This window comes from Vigna angularis, chromosome 8 (assembly GCF_016808095.1).
Source record: "Vigna angularis cultivar LongXiaoDou No.4 chromosome 8, ASM1680809v1, whole genome shotgun sequence".
In the NCBI taxonomy this organism is placed as follows: Eukaryota; Viridiplantae; Streptophyta; class Magnoliopsida; order Fabales; family Fabaceae; genus Vigna; species Vigna angularis.
Genome location: NC_068977.1, coordinates 4,268,192 through 4,287,591, shown reverse-complemented (window position 1 = coordinate 4,287,591; position 19,400 = coordinate 4,268,192). Strand labels below are relative to the sequence as shown.

Genomic DNA, 19,400 nt, shown 5'->3' with positions numbered 1-19,400 from the left:
TTTTCTTATGTTCTTGACTCTTCCAAAACAAATCTAACCACAGAAAACAGAACACTTAGACTACCTACTTGCATGCAACTACAACCCTAGTTTTCCAGAAACCTAAGGACGAGCTTCTGAAGGAGACTTACCAGTTTCAGCCTTTGAAATTGTTCGGTCCAGTTGGTAGCTTGCAGTTGGACGAGCGTTCCTACGGTGCTGCAAGTTGATCGGAGAAGAGGCGTGAGATTTATAGTAGAGAGAAGTTGGGAGTTCTGGAGAGAAGTTGGAGAAGAAGAAAGGCCAAAGTTTTGTGAGGAAGAAGGTGAATGCAGAGAGTGAGAAGAAGTGTTTTCAGAGAAATAAATTTTTCTTCCAGACGTGCATGCGGTGCAAAGTGGGTTTTTAATTTCCCTGAGCAGTGATGTGGCGTGTATTAATGGTGATGTGACAGGGATTTGCAGTGCTGATTTTCTAGGGTCTCACATTCTCCCTAACTACAAAAATTTTCGTCCTCGAAAATTAGAAACTTACCCATAAATAAGTGGGGATACAAATCTCTCATAGCATCCTCCACTTCCCATGTTGATTCGCCAGTCTTCGCATCCCACACCACTTTAACTAGACAAACGTCCTTTCCTTTGTATAGCTTGGTGCGGCTGTCTTCCACGCGAACAGGTTGCAATTCTAGCGTTCGGTCGTGGCGCAGTTGAACATCTTCCAGCTCCAAGATATGAGAAGGATTGGCTATGTACTTCCGGAGTTGGGAAAACGTGGAAGACTGGATGAAGATTTGATAGTGGAGGAGGCAAAACTAGTTCATACAGCACTGGTCCGATCTTCTCAAAATCTGGTACGGTCCTATGAACTTGGGAGATAGCTTCTTTGGACGAACGGTTCGGTCTACTCCAGTGATCAGGTTGAGTCTAAGAAATACATGATCTCCTGCAGCGAACTCCAAAGGTCTTCTTCTTCTATCCGCATAGGACTTCTGCCTGCTAAGGGACGTCTTCAGCCTTTCTTGAATTAACTTCACTTTCTCGGTAGTTTGCTGGATGAGCTCAGGTTCAGTTAGCACATTCTCTCCTTCCTGGAACCAACAAAGTGGTGTGCGGCACTTACGTCCGTACAGAGTTTCGAAGGAAGCCATTCCAATGCTGGACTGGAAGTTGTTGTTGTAGGTGAACTCTACTAACGGTAAGATTTCATCCCAAACGCCCATGTGATCTAGAACACACGTCCTCGAAATTCAAGGGATACTAAAGGGTATACGGGAATACTTTGTCTCTGCTTGCAAATCTTCAACTTCTCTCGTAATGTCGTCATTCTTCTCGTTCCAGACCACTCTCACCCATTTGATGGATTTTCTCTTGAAACACTTGGTTGGGGTATCTCCCATACGTACTGGTTGGATCTATACAATTCGGTATCCCTAAATATGAACATCTTCTAGCTCTAGCACATTAGACGAGTCTCCATTATACTTCCAGAGTGGTGATGCGTGAAAACTAGATGATGATTCGCTAATTGAGGAGGCAATGATATCTTCATACTCAACTCGCCAGATTCTATTTAAGATTTGGTAATACTAATGAATTTGAGAAACAGCTTTTAAGGTAAACGGCTCTACCTACCCACGCGCGTCCTTAGTAAATATTCAAGGCTGACTGGTTCCAACTATACCGAACGGAAAAATTTGGGTAAGGCTAAATGGTTATGGAAAGAGAGTGAACTACAGAAGAACTCTGAAGTAAGTAAACGGTTGATAACATTTAAATAAGGAAATAATGGCTTTGAAAGGTTGATCGATCGGTAACCTAAATACTGAACGAGAAAAATCACTATTAATAAAAATCACAAGTCTTTCAAGAGGAAAAGAATTAATATGGGAGTTTGTTTCTATTGTAGTCGAGTGTGAAACAATGAAACAGAAGAAACAGCGAAACAGAGAAGAGAAACACCGAAATAATAATCTGAATATCGTGGAATAGAATTATTAATGAAAAACAAGACAAGGTGAACTATATATATTTGTATAGTTAATCCAAATAAAGGACATAAATAACGAGCGCTAAAAAAACGAACGAAACCGAGCAGCCAAAAGACCTGAACGTTCGTTCATAACCGAACGCTTAGAAGAAAGAGAACGTTTGTCAGACGAAAACCGAACGATTAATCACAAGAAACGCAATGAATAAAATATAAGGCTGATTCTAAATGACAGTTACTGTTTGAAGAAGGGAATATAAGGAATTCCCGAGTGGTTTAAAGGGAGTATCAAACATTTTAGGTTTAGGTAGAGAGTGGATTTTCTTGGTCATTGGAGAAAACTAGACTTCACCTCTGACCCCAATTCGATTCAAAACGAGCATACTTCCAGGTCTTCATGTTTTTGGGTTGTCCTATCCGTTTGGCCGTTCGTCTGAAGTAATAAGTTGAACGAATCCTCAACTGGTTACCCAACTTACTCTTAGATGATTGCACAGATCCAAGAGATGAAATGAAAATCTCTACCTGGATTGCTACTAAATTGTATTCTAAACAATCCAACCACTTCCCTACTTTCCTGTGAAACCAATCCTTATCATTAACTTCTCAAACTGATAACTATAAAGCGAAAATTCTTGTTCAATCTACTCTCAGTAAATCTAATAGTATCTTAGACGTATTACCGATCGGTTCTATCGAACGTTTCACTCTCTACTAACGTTCGTATCCTTACTTATAATATTAATTACTGAAACTCTCAACGAAACCCAAATTTAGGTTTATCACTGCTTACACCCGTCTCAGTGTTTGCATATTGCTTATCCAGTAATTCATACTTCGAACGCTTCTACCCTTAGCTCTTTATTGTTCCTAACATTCCTAGCAATGCTCTCACATGTTTCACTCTGACTCATCCATCTTGTATACCACGAAAATGAGAGTACTATATAACGAAATGTTCGCTTCAATTAAACTAGTTATTGAGTTCCATCCACTCCGCAATTGCTACTTTGCAATAGGTTACTGATGTTAACCTGACATCTGGTATTAGCGCAAAAAGAGATTCAACTTTTAGCTAGCCTGGGCGTCTCTTCCGGAGAACTCTATAATTCAAATGTTTACTATTACCGTTCGGTTACCCCCTCACTACTGAACGATCTAATTTAATAGATACGAACGTCGACACTCCAGTTTTATGGAGTATATCCTAGATCAGTCAATTCCAGTAAACAACACTCCCTAAAAGAATAATTAGCACTATTTCACAGGTTAGCCATCCAACTAACTCAATTGTTGATACTTTCATCTCCAGATCAAACGACTCCCTTATCACAACAATTTAAAACAATGTACGGCAAGGCCGTTCATACAATAAGTAAGTGTGGTTGTTGAATGTACCTAAACTTGCTGTTCCAGCGCCTGTCATGGCCTAATCCTGACCGATTGTCTGTTCGACCACGCCCCTTGGTTGATTTCTTTCAGCATCTAGAGGCGTCATTGATAACGGTTGAAAAACCGTTATTTTTATGCTTAAATTTGATACCAAAAGCAACCTTTAAGACTTAGAAACTAGCTTGAAATCATATTTTTGCTTTAGTTTTGAGAATAAGAGAGTTGAAAGTGAATTTAATGGTTTTATGCAAGATTCCCTTGATTTTATAGGCTAATTGAATGATTTGAAAGAAGAATTGAAATACCGAATGATTGGAGTGCTGAAAAGTCAACCAGAAACCATAAAAGTCAACCAGTCAACCAGAAAAGTCAACCAGTCAACCAGAAAAGTCAACCAGTCAACCAGAAAAGTCAACCAGTCAACCAGAATGCTGAAAAACCAACCAGAACGCAGAAAACGTGTGACCGAGTGGCGCTGAGCGGTAAAATACCGCTGAGCGGCACTTTTCAGGTGCAAAAATCACCGCTGAGGGACAAAAACAGCAGCTGGGGGCAAAATGGATCATGCGGTATTACCGCTCAGCGGTAAAATACCGCTGAGCGCCATTCTAAGTGGGCTTGGACCGGTTTTCTTTTGTTTTTATGGGCTTGGACTTGTTTTATGTTATTTTTATGCCCTATTTAAGGACTTGCACGTCCTAGGGTTTGTATCTTTGGCTGGGAGGAAGTAGAAACACACTTTTCACCCCTTAGGGGTAGATTGGGAGATGGTGACGACTCTCCTCTTCTCTTTCTAGGGTTTTTCTATCTCTTTCATTCTTTCATTATTATTCATCTAGTTTCACCATGAATATGGTGAACTAAACTTGTATGTTTGTTGGGGAATCAATGTAATCTTATGAAGCTCTCATATATGGAATCTGTTTGTTACATCTTTTAATTAAGATTTATGCTTTCTTTCATCATTAGTTAGGGTTTTTCCTCTTTGCTTAATGCTTGCATTGTTTAACTCATTCGATGCATGATTATTGGTTTTGTCGATACGGGAACGTACGGGGAAGTCTAGATCCGGGGAATTTCTCCCAATATGACATTGGTTGTCGTTAAGCTCCTGCACTTATGAACTGATCATTAGGAATGCTAGGAATTGTATGAACTCGTGATTGGGGAGAAGCCTTCTAGAAAGGTACTTTAGAGAGTGGCATTAACAATGATGATTTGAATGTTGAATTCCTAAAATATATGAGAGTGGATAAGATGAAATTGACCCCCAACAACATATTCATTAATATATTCCATTGAAAGTGTGTGTCTTTTGTTTTAGCCATTGATCAAAACTTCATGCATACATGTTTATTTTATGTCTTGCATATTAAACTCCAAATATTTCGTCTTTAAGTCTTAGCTAATCAAGAAATCACATAACTAAACTAGGCCGTGAGTCCTTTGGGAAGAACTATACTTGGTCTTACCAAGTTTATTACTTGAATGATTCGGTCATACTTGCCGATTGAAAAACAAGTTTGTGACATCATATTTTGGTGTTCATAAATTTGTCCATCAGTCATCACTGCTCGTCCTTCCATATTACACTCGCGTTCTAGATGTCTGTTTCTCCTACAACGAGTGCATAACTTTACTCCCAACAACTTAGGACATGATGCTCGGTAGTGTGGTCCTCCACATTGAAAACACTTCACTGCCCCTTGCTGTCCAGACCGATTGGCAGCAACTAATGATTGTGCTTGAGACCCATTAGGAGTAGATGGTAATCCAGTACGAGCGTAAGGCGTCCTCCTTGTCCTCCTTGAATTAGTAATATTCCTTGAAGATTTGGGTCCTCTCATTACCTGTTGTTGTTACTTCATATGTTGCTCCACTTCTGTCACGTTCTTCTCTAATACATTAACTTTCTCCACCTCACCAGGGACACACTTCTCATTGAACCTAGATGGATGATGTCGAAGGAAACTCTCCAAACTCCACTCGGTCCTTTTATTCCCAGAGGAAGTGGATGCTCCTGAAATATTCTTAGTGATTTCTAGGATCTCCACCAGCTGTCTTTGGGTCGCTTCAGAATTGGCACGTGCGGCTTCCAAACTTTGTAAAACGATCGTAATCTGCTGCACTAATGCAGCGTTCTGTTGTTGAAGTACTCCTATTACTGATTTCAATAGCCTATTGTGATCAGATGCATCACGTTCGGTTGGTTGAGAAGGAGGTATTGGTGCCATTAGTTCTCTGAGAAGCAGAGAAAACAATTATTAGCAAATTTTAAGGAGTCTGAATCATTCATCAAACGGACGTTGAGCACACAGCAAAAGCATAGTATGCTCATAACCTACAATGTTCCTTTAAGGAACAAAATTGCTCTGATACCACTAATGTAACATCCCAAAATATAGTAATTACCATAAATCAGAATTAATTACAATTAACAGTGAAGTGAACAGTCTTTATATTCCTAAATGAAATTCAAGAGCCGAACGGCTGCAGTACAAAATAACGAGCGTATCATAGCTACAGGAATTAAATCAGACGAACGGTTTTACCAAAGAAATAACCGAACGTCCTCATAAGTTAATATTTACAATCTAAACATCTACGAGCGCTCTAATCAAAATGATAGACGGACGTCCTACTGCTCCGCTTTCACTTCCACTTCAACTAAGTTTTCTTCTCCCTCGATCACGTCCTCTAGAGTGGCTTCTCCTTCTGCTCACATCCACACGGATGATCATTGCAAGACAGGACGAACGTACAGATACAACGGACAACACAAGGAAACGAAAGGGTAAGCTTATATAATTTAATTCATACAATCTACACATACATTTAACATTTCAATTCACACATACAGCATGTAACTTAACATAGAATAACATAGAAATATGTATATATATATATATATATATATATATATATATATATATATAAGACAGACCGTCCGGACTGTATGAATCTGTGTAGTTACAAGCGTCCTTGCACCCGAGTGGTGTAGTAACTGGGATACACCAAACAGCTGCCACTCGAGGTAAGTCCGTTCTTACGTCGCCCATGTTAACTTATGGACTAAGGACCTCCTACCGTTCCCACACATGACTACCCTCCTCTACATGAAGATGAGTATCACGGAACATCAGGATGGACAACGAGTCTTAACTTATCCACAGTCATACTTTACCAAATTTAATATTTAACATATCCGAGACGTTCCTCCTTGGAACGCTCGTCCAAAATCCATACTCATAGAATCACTCAATATAGTGTTCACATGGTAATATCTTATAATTTATCATCATTCTCATCTTTAAATTTAAGATCATAAAAGGACGAACGTTCAGTCCTTTGAAGAATTAGGACGAACGTCCAAATAAAGTACTGGATGGACGAACGTGACTCTCTGTTTGGTCAGTTAAATGAACTGACTCTATTGAAGGTATAATGATACTTAGAACATTTTCATGAAAAAGATCTTGGACCAGATTCAATGTACCAAGGATGGTCAATAATACTTAGAATTTTCTTTGTAAAATTTTGTATATGAAGAACCGATGCCAGTATTTGAACGAACGTAAGAGGATGAATATTGTAATATTTGAACGAACGCTATTTACGTTCGTTAAGGAATCAAAGATAAGGACGAGCGTTCGATTTAAGACCGAACACTACGTTAAAACGAACGCTAGGTAGATGACCGACAACCAATCATGACAAACGCTTGGTCCAAGACCGAGCGCTCTTTAGGACGAACGTTCGGTACAAGACCGAGCGCTCTTTAGGACGAACGCTCAGTGTAAGACCGAGCGCTAATTAGGACGAACGTTCGGTACAAGACCGAGCGCTCTTTAGGACGAACGCTCAGTGTAAGACCGAGCGTCACTTAATTCAGTACCATTTAATTTAAGGCGTACGACAACTCTATGCTGAGCCGAACGCTCAAACATAGTAATTCGAAATAAGGACGCTCGTTCTCAAATCGAATTCTTCCCAAATGAAAGAATTCTACTCTAAGTAATTTTTAGGGAAACCGAACGGTATAAGACCGTACGGTGACGAGCGTAATTTATCATAGGGAGTGATTTACGTTTCAGATTTCCCAACAATAACAGATTTCAGATTTCAACATTTAAACTTATACTTTATAATTCATATGATTTTCAATTTATAAACTTTATAACATTCATTCCAATTACTTCATATTCAACATCATCATACAGATGTACTTCATACAACATAAACATCTATGTTCATAAGCACACATCTCAATCATCATACATCATACATTCGCATTCATACTGCATACATGCATTTCAGTCATCAACATGCATACGTTTTCATACATCCAGATCAGATCACACCACATTCAAGCATAAATTAAACATATAAGCTCCCCTTACCCGGATTGACAACCAAACTTGTCCTAGATGCAAAAGTGGCTTCGTCCAACTACGCTTTTCTTATGTTCTTGACTCTTCCAAAACAAATCTAACCACAGAAAACAGAACACTTAGACTACCTACTTGCATGCAACTACAACCCTAGTTTTCCAGAAACCTAAGGACGAGCTTCTAAAGGAGACTTACCAGTTTCAGCCTTTGAAACTGTTCGGTCCAGTTGGTAGCTTGCAGTTGGACGAGCGTTCCTACGGTGCTGCAAGTTGATCGGAGAAGAGGCGTGAGATTTATAGTAGAGAGAAGTTGGGAGATCTAGAGAGAAGTTGGAGAAGAAGAAAGGCCAAAGTTTCGTGAGGAAGAAGGTGAATGCAGAGAGTGAGAAGAAGTGTTTTCAGAGAAATAAATTTTTCTTCCCAACGTCAAACGGACATGCACTCTCATACTGACACCTGTTTCCCACTACAGATTTCCTAAGGTTCTAAAATGACCCATGGCAGACGTGCATGCGGTGCAAAGTGGGTTTTTAATTTCCCTGAGCAGTGATGTGGCATGTATTAATGGTGATGTGACAGGGATTTGCAGTGCTGATTTTCTAGGGTCTCACAAGCAGCATTTGAAATTGAGCATATTGATGTGTCTATTGCTGTTATAGAGTTATACACTGATTTTGACCCTATTTCAATTGATGGTAGCTGTGCAGAATGTGATGTTGTGGCCACTGAATCCTCTCATGCTGGTGAGGTTGTCTTTGATGAGTTAGTCCAGGTTAACTCTGAATTTGATATTGCTACTGTTATAGCTGAAATGCACACTATTTTTAATCCTTTGCTTTAGTTACCTGTTGTGCCTGATGCTCCTTATAATTCTGAATTGGTAGAAATGCACACTATTTTTAATCCTTTGCTTTAGTTACCTTTGCATACACTGAAGGCACAAAGGTTACCCTTTGGAGGTAGGAAAGAATCTCAATGGATCTCAAAGAACCTGGACCACACAGAATGAACAGAAAAGGCACGAGGAGCGCTGGTTGATGCAGCAAGGTGCTTGGAAAGGAAAGTGCAGAACCAACTGAAAGCCTTGAATGGAAAGCTGTTATTGCTGCAGCAGAGAGATGGGAAGGAGCTAATGCATACCTTGGCTGACCATGGAGCGAAACCAATACCAATAAGCCTTTTCTTTACCCTTCTCTTCTTTTGTAGTTATAGGTCTCTATTAGTAGCTTGCATAATAATAGGTAGTATAGTAAATAATAAGATACAAAATATGTTTTTCATAAAAGTAAAAAGAATCAATTTTGATCTGTGGCCAATTTGAACAATTTTTTTTTTATGTAGCTTTGTAGTTTAGTTTTGTTTTTTCTAGTTCTGTTCATGTATATTCTTGTGCTCTTCTGTGTTCAATTCTTTAGTTCTATTTTGTACATACTTCTGGTTCAATTTGTTTTCTTTTTCAATTCTATCTGATGTTGTCTATCTTGTGCATACCTGTGGTTATTTGTGCTGTTTAGGAGCCTTACCCACTCACACATTGAGGGCAATGTGCCTCTTAAGTGTGGGGGTGGGAAGGTATAGGTTGAAATTTTTGTTTTAATGTAAATATAGATCTGTTTAGCATTAGTTTTAGTAATAAATAGGGGTAAATTTTTTTTTCTTACGATTTTTTTTTCCCTTTAGTTTAGGTCTGATTTGGTTTCTGAAGCTGTAAATACCTACTTTCATAATCTGTTTTAGTTTAATTCTTTCATTCATTTTGAGCTTAGGTTCTTTTACTTTTAAATCTGTTTTAGAACTTCTTTTTAGTTTGGTTAATCTGTCTTTGATAGGTAGTTTAAGACTGATTGTAAGTTTTTTTTTTTTAGATCTCTTTCATTTCTATTTTCTTATTTTAGGATCTTATTCTGTCATTAGTTTCTATTTTGACCTTTGTTTCCTTGCTTTAGTTTTCGTATATTAGTTTCTGTTTGAGTCTTTAGCTAGCATTCCTTAGTAGGTTCGTTTCATCTTAAATACTGTTTCAAGTTTCTTTTCATTTTTTACGTCTATGTTTTAATAGTTATAGGTTATTAGAATTGTGTAGGTTTCTTTCTTTTCCCTTTTTGCTATTTCCTTTATAGACTTGTAATTAGGATCTGTTAGCTTAATGTCTTTTCTCCTTAGGTTCATTGCTTTAGGTTTCTTATTGCCTCTTGCTTGCTTATTTCTTTTCCCTTTTATTGTTTCTTTTTGCATAGAAGTTTTTGTTAGAAGCTGTTGAGGTCTTAGTTGAATCTATTCTAGTTGGGTTAGTTTTTCTTAGTTACATTCTGTCTGTCTTAGTTTGTTTAGGTTGAACATACTTGTGTCTTAGCTTTGGTTTAGATTTTCTCTTCCTTTTCCTTTTGCTGTTTTACTTTGTAGAGCTTTGGTTTAGGTTCTTATTAGTTACATACTGTTTTGCCTTAGTTGTCTAGATTGTAAATAGCTTTTAGATATTTCTAGGTTCTGTTAGGTTCTATTTCATGCTTTTATTCATTTCTTATTGATTTAATGCATTTCTTGGTTTCATTTTCTTTAATTAGAACGGTTAATTGTGTTTTCTGCTTTAGATTCAAATAGAAGTAGTCTTAGCATTATTTTTGCATCTAAGTTCAGTCCAATGAGCAATTTTTGCATAAAAGAGGCTAAAAAGTCAGTTTTAGCAAATTCTTAACCTGGAGAGATTTTGGGCCCAATTTTTGTGTTAGGACTTAGAGAGTATGGGAAAGGAGAAAAGGGAAACAGAACACTTAACTGTTAATCAGTTAAGTGAGGGGGCGGGAAAAGGCCTATATATTAGGACCCTTTATTGTTTCAGTTAGCCACTTGTGTAGTTTGTATGTGTTGACCGGTCTTAGCACCAGGTGGAGGAGGTTAAGCTCCTAAGATATAGTGTATTCTTGATTCATTGTTGTGAATACCATTCATACTATTCCTTCTTTACAAGTTCTTGATTGTTGTGTTTGAGATAGAGAGAGAGCTTGTTAGGAATTCCTTCCCGAATCCCTAACATTTTGTCTTTCTTGTGTGATTTCATGCATGTTTGAATTTTAATTCTGATTTTGCATTGATTCTCTGTGTTAAGCTTGCTCTTGGTAGAATTTAGACATGATTTAGGCATTCTTTTTCCATAGTCATTTAGCTTAACCACTTCAGTTTAACCATTGTACCTTTCTTTTGAGCCTTAGCCTATTTTCTTTGTTTCCATTCACTACAAGCCCTTTTCCCATCAATTACCCAACCTGTAGAGACTTGTGAGAAGTAGGGAGTGGAGCTGGAACTTAGTGAGTGCAACAGAAAAGTTAGGCCAGAAGAGAAAAAAGAAAAGAAAAAAAGAAGTTGAGTAAATCTGGTTGAGAAAAAAAAAAGAAAAGAGCAGGTCTGGACAAGAGAAAAATGCAAAAGAATTGAAAGATAAGACCTGACAGAATTGAAAACCAGAAAAAAAATTGGATTAGCCAAAGCTAAACAAACAGTGCACTGAGTTCTAGGTTCCTTATTCTTCTTCACAGTTTCTACTCCCATTAGCTTTGTGTTTTCTAACCTTTCATACCATTTTCATGACAAGCTAATAAAGACCTTTTGATCTAGATGAAACCATGAGCATGGCACTATCACTTAGAGTCTTTTCAAAGTTAAGAATGGAAGCTGACATGTCATGCTTGAGTGAAACAGGACACCTCTAAACAGTTGAGAGAATTTGAGTGCAAACACTTTCTGACGTCTGCTTTCCTTAATGTGTTCATTGCTTAAATTGGTTGAATTTGGTTGTTATTCAAATGCTTGGATTGTTGAAACTGATGTTTGAAGTTGAGAAATATGATTGCACAGTTCTGTTTGATGAATTGGCTGAGAAATGATTGAATTTGCAGGATTGAATGAATTGTGAGATAGTCCTGTGTTTCTAAGTTTTCATATTGAGTCTTTTTCATATTGAGTCTTGTTCTTTTTAGACTGAGTCTTTGTTTTTTTCAGTTTGTCCCTACCCAGGAGGGCAGTTGTTTAAGTGTGGTGTGTGATATCGAATTGGAGGCTCTGAGTGTTATGGCTGCGTTGTCTCGCCCCTTTTCTTCCAGAGATTATCAACTGCCTCGAGCATGACGATATGAACTCGAGGGTATTTGGTATGTTCTTTTACTGAGCACTTTGAATTTTATTTTTGCACCATTGACTTGGTATTTGTTTTGTATAGCTATTATGGGTAAAAGAGCTCCCCTTGACCGGTTTGCCGCTGCTGACGCCAAGAAGAATAAGGGGGGCACCTCGGCCTTGACGACTATCAAGAATCCTATCCATGTCGATGATGAACGGCCACCCTCTCCCGAACGGTCGCTTTCAAGAAAAAGAGGCTGTCACTGGTGGAGATCCGAAAGCTTCCGATAAGGGGAAAAGTGTTGGAGGGGTGGTCGACCCGCATGCCGATCGCGACATTCCGAATGGCATGTGGGATGCGGCCTTTAACCTTGGCCACAAGATCGAGTTCAACTTTGATTTGGCTGAGCAGAAAGTCATGGAAAAGAGTTCTGAGCAAAAAATGGCGGATAACTGCTTAGAATTTGCCTGCCGGGCGGCAGCTGCTGCCTGGAACTTAGCGTATGCCTCCAGCCGAGGTAACTTGGTCACCGAGCTGGAGCGTTTAAAAACCGAACACGCTAAGCGTGAGCAAAAGCAGAAGGAATCCAAGGAGATGATAGTGAAACGCCGTGAGATAATGGAGAATCTGCAGAAGGCTGGTGTTGAGATGAAAAAGGTCAAAGACCGGCTTGCAGCTGATCTGGAACGTTTAAAGAAAGAGAATGACGAGCTGAAGAAAAGCTTGGTAACTTTGACTGGCGAGAGGGACGTCTTGCGCCAGACCGTTACTGAAAACCAGGAGTTGTAGGATGAGATGACTGATGCTATCATCCTGGAGCATACTAGGGGTTTTAAGAAGGCGTTAAGGCAAGCGTCCTATATTCTAAATGTGTCTACTGAAGGAGTCAACTTCGACATTCGGAAGGACGTTTATCAAAGCGACTGGGTTCCGATAGGCGTTATTCCCGCCGGAACGTTTCCAGATGACGAGCCTACAGAGATGCCTACTGAGGCAAGGACAACAGAGGCTGCTGCTAAAATCGGGACAACTGAGGGAAATTCAGGGGTTCCCTTTCTCGAAGATGCCCCTGTCGTATCCCTTGTATAGAATAGCTGTATTTTCAAACATTCTATCTTTTTTGTATTTATGTATGCCCTCATTGGGTATGCCCTCATTGGGTACTTGTTGAAACTTATGTTCTTGGATTTATGCTTGAATGTTTATAGGATCGCGTTTATTATCTTTTAGTCATTTGTTGACGTTTATCTCCCCTACTTAAATGCTGGAACCTTAGGAATTACTACCCATAGTTGGATGCGTCCAGAAGCTTACTACCCATAGTTGGATGCGTCCAGAAGCTGTCTTATCCGTCATCGCGATCGGTTCTTAGTGACCTTATGGATTACATCGCTTAGTTGGACGCGTCCGGAAGATGTCTTATCCGTCAACGCGATCGGGTCCCAGTGACCTTAGGGATTACATCCCTTAGTTAGACGCGTCCGGAAGCGATCTTTTCCGTTAACGCGCTTGGACGGTCTACAACGAACGTCCTTCCTGCTTGACCGTTCGGCCAAGGAACACTTCCCAATATAATCGTTCATGACCCAGGAGAACTTTCCAGTAGGCGTACATGATTGTTCATGTAGAGTCTCTCGGTAGTCGAAGAGATAGGATGACTGCTCTGTGGCCCTGGACTATCCAGGTTCTTAAGTATCTGGATAGGATGACTGCTGTGTGGCTTTGCCTTAATACGACGAGCGCTCGGTGACTTCGCCTATCCAGGTGTACTAGACGACGAAGATGACTGACCCGCTAGGTGTTTAACGTCCAGGTGTGCTAGACGACGGGGACGACCGACCCGCTCGGTGTTTAACCTGTTGCTGCGTTGTATCAGCATTAGTTTATTGAGAGCCCGTTCGACCTTGTTCTATGCCTTTTTCAGTCTAGCATTATGACGCTGTATCCGTTCTTGCTTGATGATAGACCGTTCGGTCTTATGACAAGAAATTGAATTTAGGATAAAATTAAAAATAGTGTTCAACAATTATAATCTGACTGAAATAAACAAGTCAACAAATTTTAACTAAAGTAGAATTTGAGGTGAGTCGCGTTGCTAGTGTTAGGAAGGACTTTTCATCACTTCTAGTCGATACACCTCAGGATTGTGCGGTCAGAGCTATGGCTGCGGCTGCGACTCCGCCTACATTTCCGTTCCTGCTTTCTATCTGGCCATTCGGTATTTCTTTGTGGAGACCTTGATGAGCTTCTTATCCGCGACCGATCTGTCTTTACATACGGAGATGACCCTCTCGAATAAGCTGCTCAATACTGTTTTTTAACGTGGTACATTCTTCTGTGGTGTGACCATTATTTAGGTGATACCGACAGGTTTTTCGCTTGTCGGCGTCCGTAGGAGAATATCTCCGGTGGAGTGTGATCAAATTGGTGGCAAGAGCTTCCTCTACAACCTTTGTGCGAGGTGCATTAAAAGTCGCAAAGTGGTTAAACTGGTAACGCGGGGGAAGTTTTTCTGGGGATGGTCCCCGTTAGTATGGAACGATCGTTTTCCCTCTTTGTTCCCGTCGTTCGTCTCCTGCTGCTGCTTCTTCCGTGACTACCTGATGTCCTTTACCCGAATAAACTTTGCCACCCTAGCCTGGAGTTCCTCCATGGTTTTGGGGGGCTCAGCATATAAGTCCTCCGAGAAATATCCCGGTCTCAAGCATGAGGGTAGATTGTTGATAATAAAGGAATGGCCAATATCCTTTTCATGAAGGACGATAGAGATTCGTCCTTCTCCTGCTTGGTGTTGACGAGTTTTGCTGCTGTCAGGTCCTGCATTCGGCTGGACGCGTACTGCTGTCTGAAGAGGGATTTTGTAAGACCTTGGAAATTTAACCCAAAAACCCACCTGTCAAATCTCATTTAATGCACCCCAAACCCTGCTCAGACCATTTAAAACGCACTCCCAAACTCTGCACACTGACGCCAGGTGTCAAGTATGGAATGTTAGAAAATCAGTAGTGGAAGACAGGTGTCCGTATGAGAGTGCACGTCCGTTTTACCTTGGGAAGAAAAATGATTTTCTGAAAACCTTCTTCCCACTCTCTTCCTGCATACACCTTCTTCTTCCCAAACTCAGACTTTCCATTTTCCTCCTCCTTCTCTCTAGAAAACCTTCCCTTCTCTCTACCAAAGCTTACCATTTTTCTTCTCCGTTCATCATTCAGAAACCATAGAAGTATTCCCGACGCTGTAAGCTTCAATTTGGACCAAACAGATCCAGATTCTGAAACTGGTAAGTTCTCGACCTTAGCCGTTCGTTTCTGGGTTACATGCAAAACCAAGATTTGGTTGCATGCAAGGGTGTAGTTTAAGTACTTCGATTTTCTTGTGGTTAGATTTGATTGGAAGAGTTAAGTGACCGTTGAGGGTAGAGAACGTTAGTTGGACGAGCCACAAATCTTGTGTTTAGGACATTTTGCTCACGAATCCAGGTAAGGGAAGCTTATTAATTTAATTTATATGACTATGTGTTGCATCAACGTTCGTTGAATTGATTGGATATGAAAATTTATGATGCTATGTTATGATGCATGAAATGTATGAGATTTCTGTGATTTGATGATATAAGATATGATTATTTGAATATAGTATGATTGTAGATGGGTGAGACTATATGTTAAATCTGGAATTTTGATAATATTGACTATGATAAGAAATACCCCTTATGATTGTGTATGTACGTTACTAGACGGTCTTTGACCATTCGGTTTTCCAGTGAAAATGATTGGTAAGGGATTCTTTCATTCGGAAAGAATCCTAGTTGAGGATGAACACCCTCTTGTATTAGTACTACGTTTGAGCGTTCGGCCGAACGAAGATACCCGAGTGTTATGTAAGAAGTTGAGAAGCTTATAATTATACCTTTGGACACTTAGTCATTTCTAAATTCTATCTTCACCATCTCGTATTACCTTAATTCTATTTGCTATTATGAATACAAGTCTGCGATGGGTCTCGACCCAAAGCGTTCGTTACGAGTGGCGCTTGGTCTTATACCGAAACGCTCGTCCTAGTATTAAATTACCAAACGGGTGGAAATAGCGTTCGTCCAAATTTCAGTAAATCCGTGTACCACATTCGGTCATCGACTGGTGATGGACAAATTTATGAGCACCAAAATATGATGTCACAAACTTGTTTTTCAATCGGCAAGTATGACCGAATCGTTCAAGTAATAAACTTGGTAAGACCAAGTATCGTTCTTCCCAAAGGACTCACGACCTAGTTTAGTTATGTGATTTCTTGATTAGCTAAGACTTAAAGACGAAATATTTGGAGTTTATATGCAAAAGACGAAAATTAAATATGTATGCATGAGTTTTTGATCAATGACAAAAGCAAAAGACAAATACTTTCAATGAAATATATGAATGAATATGTTGTTGGGGGTCAATTTCATCTCATCCACTCTCATATATTTTAGGAATTCAACATTCAAATCATCATTGTTAATGCCACTCTCTAAAGTACCTTTCTAGAAGGCTTCTCCCTAATCACGAGTTCATACAATTCCTAGCATTCCTAATGATCAGTTCATAAGTGCAGGAGCTTAACGACAACCAACATAATATTGGGAGAAATTCCCCGGATCTAGACTTCCCCGTACGTTCCCGTATCGACAAAACCAATAATCATGCATCGAATGAGTTAAACAATGCAAGCATTAAGCAAAGAGGAAAAACCCTAACTAATGATGAAAGAAAGCATAAATCTTAGATTAAGATGCAAGCATAAATTCCATATATGAGAGCTTCAAGAGATTACATTGATTCCCCAACAAACATACAAGGTTTAGTTCACCATATTCATGGTAAACCTAGATGAATTACAATGAAAGAATGAAAGAATAAACCCTAAAAAGGTGAAGAGGTAGCCTGAGCATCCAAGATCCTCCTTCAAAGGGGTGGAAGAGAGAGTGTTTGCCTCGTTTCTGCCAAAGATACCTAACCCTAGGAAACCCTAAAGCTTAAATACCATTCGTAAATTACAAAATATTAAGTCCAAGCCCATTAAAGTGCCGCTCAGCGGTAAGTGCGTCAGCTCGGTTCTTCCCCTCAGCGGTCCTCCCGTGTGCTTCTGAGTGCCGCTCAGCGGTAAAGTGCCGCTGAGCGGTGACTTCGGCTTCTCCTTTTTCACTCTTTGATTCCTTTTCTGATTCCATCTCTCTCATTCTTCATTTCTTTCACTAAATTCACCTTAAAACCTGCACAAAAACACTGAAATCAAGCATAAACCTGTCCAGCTCTCTTATTTCTGAAAATATGAATAAAAGTATGATTTCAAGCTAGTTTCTAAGTCTAAAGGTTGCTTTTAGTATCAATTTTAAGCATGAAAATAACAGTTTTTCAACTGTTATCACAACCCCAAACTTAGAACTTTGCTTGTCCTCAAGCAAACAAAATGTAACTCAATCTCCAACCAATTCATATGATGGTTCACTCATTCAAAAATCCTCTTTTTCAAGATAAATAACAACTTCACTCAAACTTATGACCAAGAGTTCATTCAAGATGTGCACATGCTTTAGTGTTCACAAAGTCATTTAAATTCCAACAAATGCTATTTTTCATGAATGATCAATCAATTAAGCATGGATGTTCATGTGCTTATGGACTATTTCCTCACTAGGTAAAGTGTTTCACTCAATCACACAAGTGTATAAGAGGTAAAGTTTTTCACTCCTTCACTCTACTATCACAATGTCACATGAATCAACTTTGCCTTTCATTTTACCACAATCAAAAACATTCACAAGCATGCATCATCACAAGGACTTTTCAATGGCTTATAATGTGGCTGGGCTAACAAGAAAATTGGTTTTTCTGGATCACAAAATCCTTGAGTTAAGAGAATCATAACAACACAATCATCTTATTCATTCCCAACTTTCTTTTACCTTTGCATTTGCATTGAGCTTTACTTCTTTTTCTTTTCTTTTCTTTTTCTTTGCATATTCTTACTTTTTAGCTCTTAGCTCAATGCTTTTCTTTTCATGTTTTCCCAACAACCCCAAACTTGAACATTTAACAATACCATACAAGATCTTCTACTTAACTCAAGGTAAAGATTTTCAATCAAAGGTTTTCAGTGTATGTTCAAGGCTAAGGGTTCAAAGGATAGAACACAACGTGTTCTCTTTTAGTAGGCTAACTTTATGAATTTGGCCAATAAAAAGGGTTCCAACAAATGGCCTTGATCACATGATGCAAAACAAGCAATTGATTCAATCATAGAAAACCTGGGCAAAATCATTCATGCTTTCAAAGTAATAGCATTCAATCATACCACAAACTCTGGAGCTCAAAACCTCACATATAAGCTTATTCACATTTGACATACATATCCTGCTTAATCTCACAATCACAATCATAATATCATGCATTTGTTCACAAAGCTTGTGAATCACCTGTATAAGAATTTTAATGTGCACATCTATCTCAACATCAATCAATCAATAAGCATCATCAAGCAGTACTTATCACACAATCACAGTTAATAGCAAACCATCATAACAAACCAGGTTTTCAATAGAGTACATCAAATCTAATCTAAAAACGAAAACAAAAACAATTACTTACAAGATACTGGGTTGCCTCCCAGTAAGCGCTTGTTTAACGTCCCGAGCCTGACCCAAACTTTCACGGATCCACCAACAACATCATTGTGGAACATTGTTGCACCTCTCCCCCTAGATAGGGCTTGAGACGTTGACCATTTACCACCCAACTTTTCTGTGGATCATTAGCAGATGGATTAAATATTTCAATTGCTCCATGTGGATGCACTTCTTTTATCACAAATGGTCCTGTCCATTTTGACTTCAGCTTCCCAGGAAATATCTTCAATCTTGAATTAAACAATAGTACCTGTTGTCCTGGATTAAAAACTCTATTCACCAATTTCCTGTCATGATAAAATTTAATCTTGTCTTTGTAAGCCTTGGATGAATCATACGCATGTAACCGCATTTCCTCAAGCTCCAACATCTGCCTTCTGCGTGTGCATTGAGTTTCATAAGGATCAAAATTCAAGAATTTCAAAGCCCATAATGCTCTATGCTCTAATTCAACTGGCAAATGGCATGCTTTCCCATAGACTAATTGAAATGGTGATAATCCCATAGACGTCTTCATTGCTGTTCTATAAGCCCAAAGAGCATCATCCAGTTTGAGAGACCAATCCTTCCTTGATGAAGTCACAGTTTTTTCCAGGATTCTTTTTATCTCCCTGTTAGATACCTCAGCTTGTCCATTGGTTTGTGGATGATAAGGTGCAGCTACCTTATGCTTTACTCCATAGTGTTTGAGTACTCTCTCTAGTTGATAATTGCAAAAATGAGATCCTCCATCACTAATCAACACTCTTGGAGTGCCAAAACGTGAGAATATCTGCTTCTTCAGGAATTTAATTACCGTGCTAGCATCATTTTTAGGACAAGCCAATGCTTCCACCCATTTACTCACATAATCCACTGCTACCAGAATATAT

General features: G+C 39.2%; 1 protein-coding gene across 1 annotated transcript; it reads right to left on the bottom strand.

Annotated features, from left to right (window-relative positions):
* Positions 1-102: 102 nt before the first annotated feature.
* LOC128193676 (uncharacterized) lies at positions 103-1,201 on the bottom strand. Its single transcript, XM_052867747.1, has 3 exons — positions 917-1,201; positions 514-760; positions 103-254 (listed from the first exon to the last, which is right to left on the bottom strand). The coding sequence occupies exons 1-3, from the start codon at positions 1,199-1,201 to the stop codon at positions 103-105; spliced, it is 684 nt and encodes a 227-aa protein (XP_052723707.1).
* Positions 1,202-19,400: the final 18,199 nt, after the last annotated feature.

Excerpts from the sequence above, each read along its gene's own strand:
- LOC128193676 (XM_052867747.1), bottom strand. The coding sequence starts at position 1,201 with ATGGGCGTTTGGGATGAAATCTTACCGTTAGTAGAGTTCACCTACAAC. Across the intron at positions 761-916 it reads AGTTCGCTGCAGGAGATCAT|TCTTCCACGTTTTCCCAACT; the intron begins GTATTTCTTAGA and ends ATCTTCATCCAG. Across the intron at positions 255-513 it reads GTATCCCCACTTATTTATGG|AACTCCCAACTTCTCTCTAC; the intron begins GTAAGTTTCTAA and ends ACTTCTCTCCAG.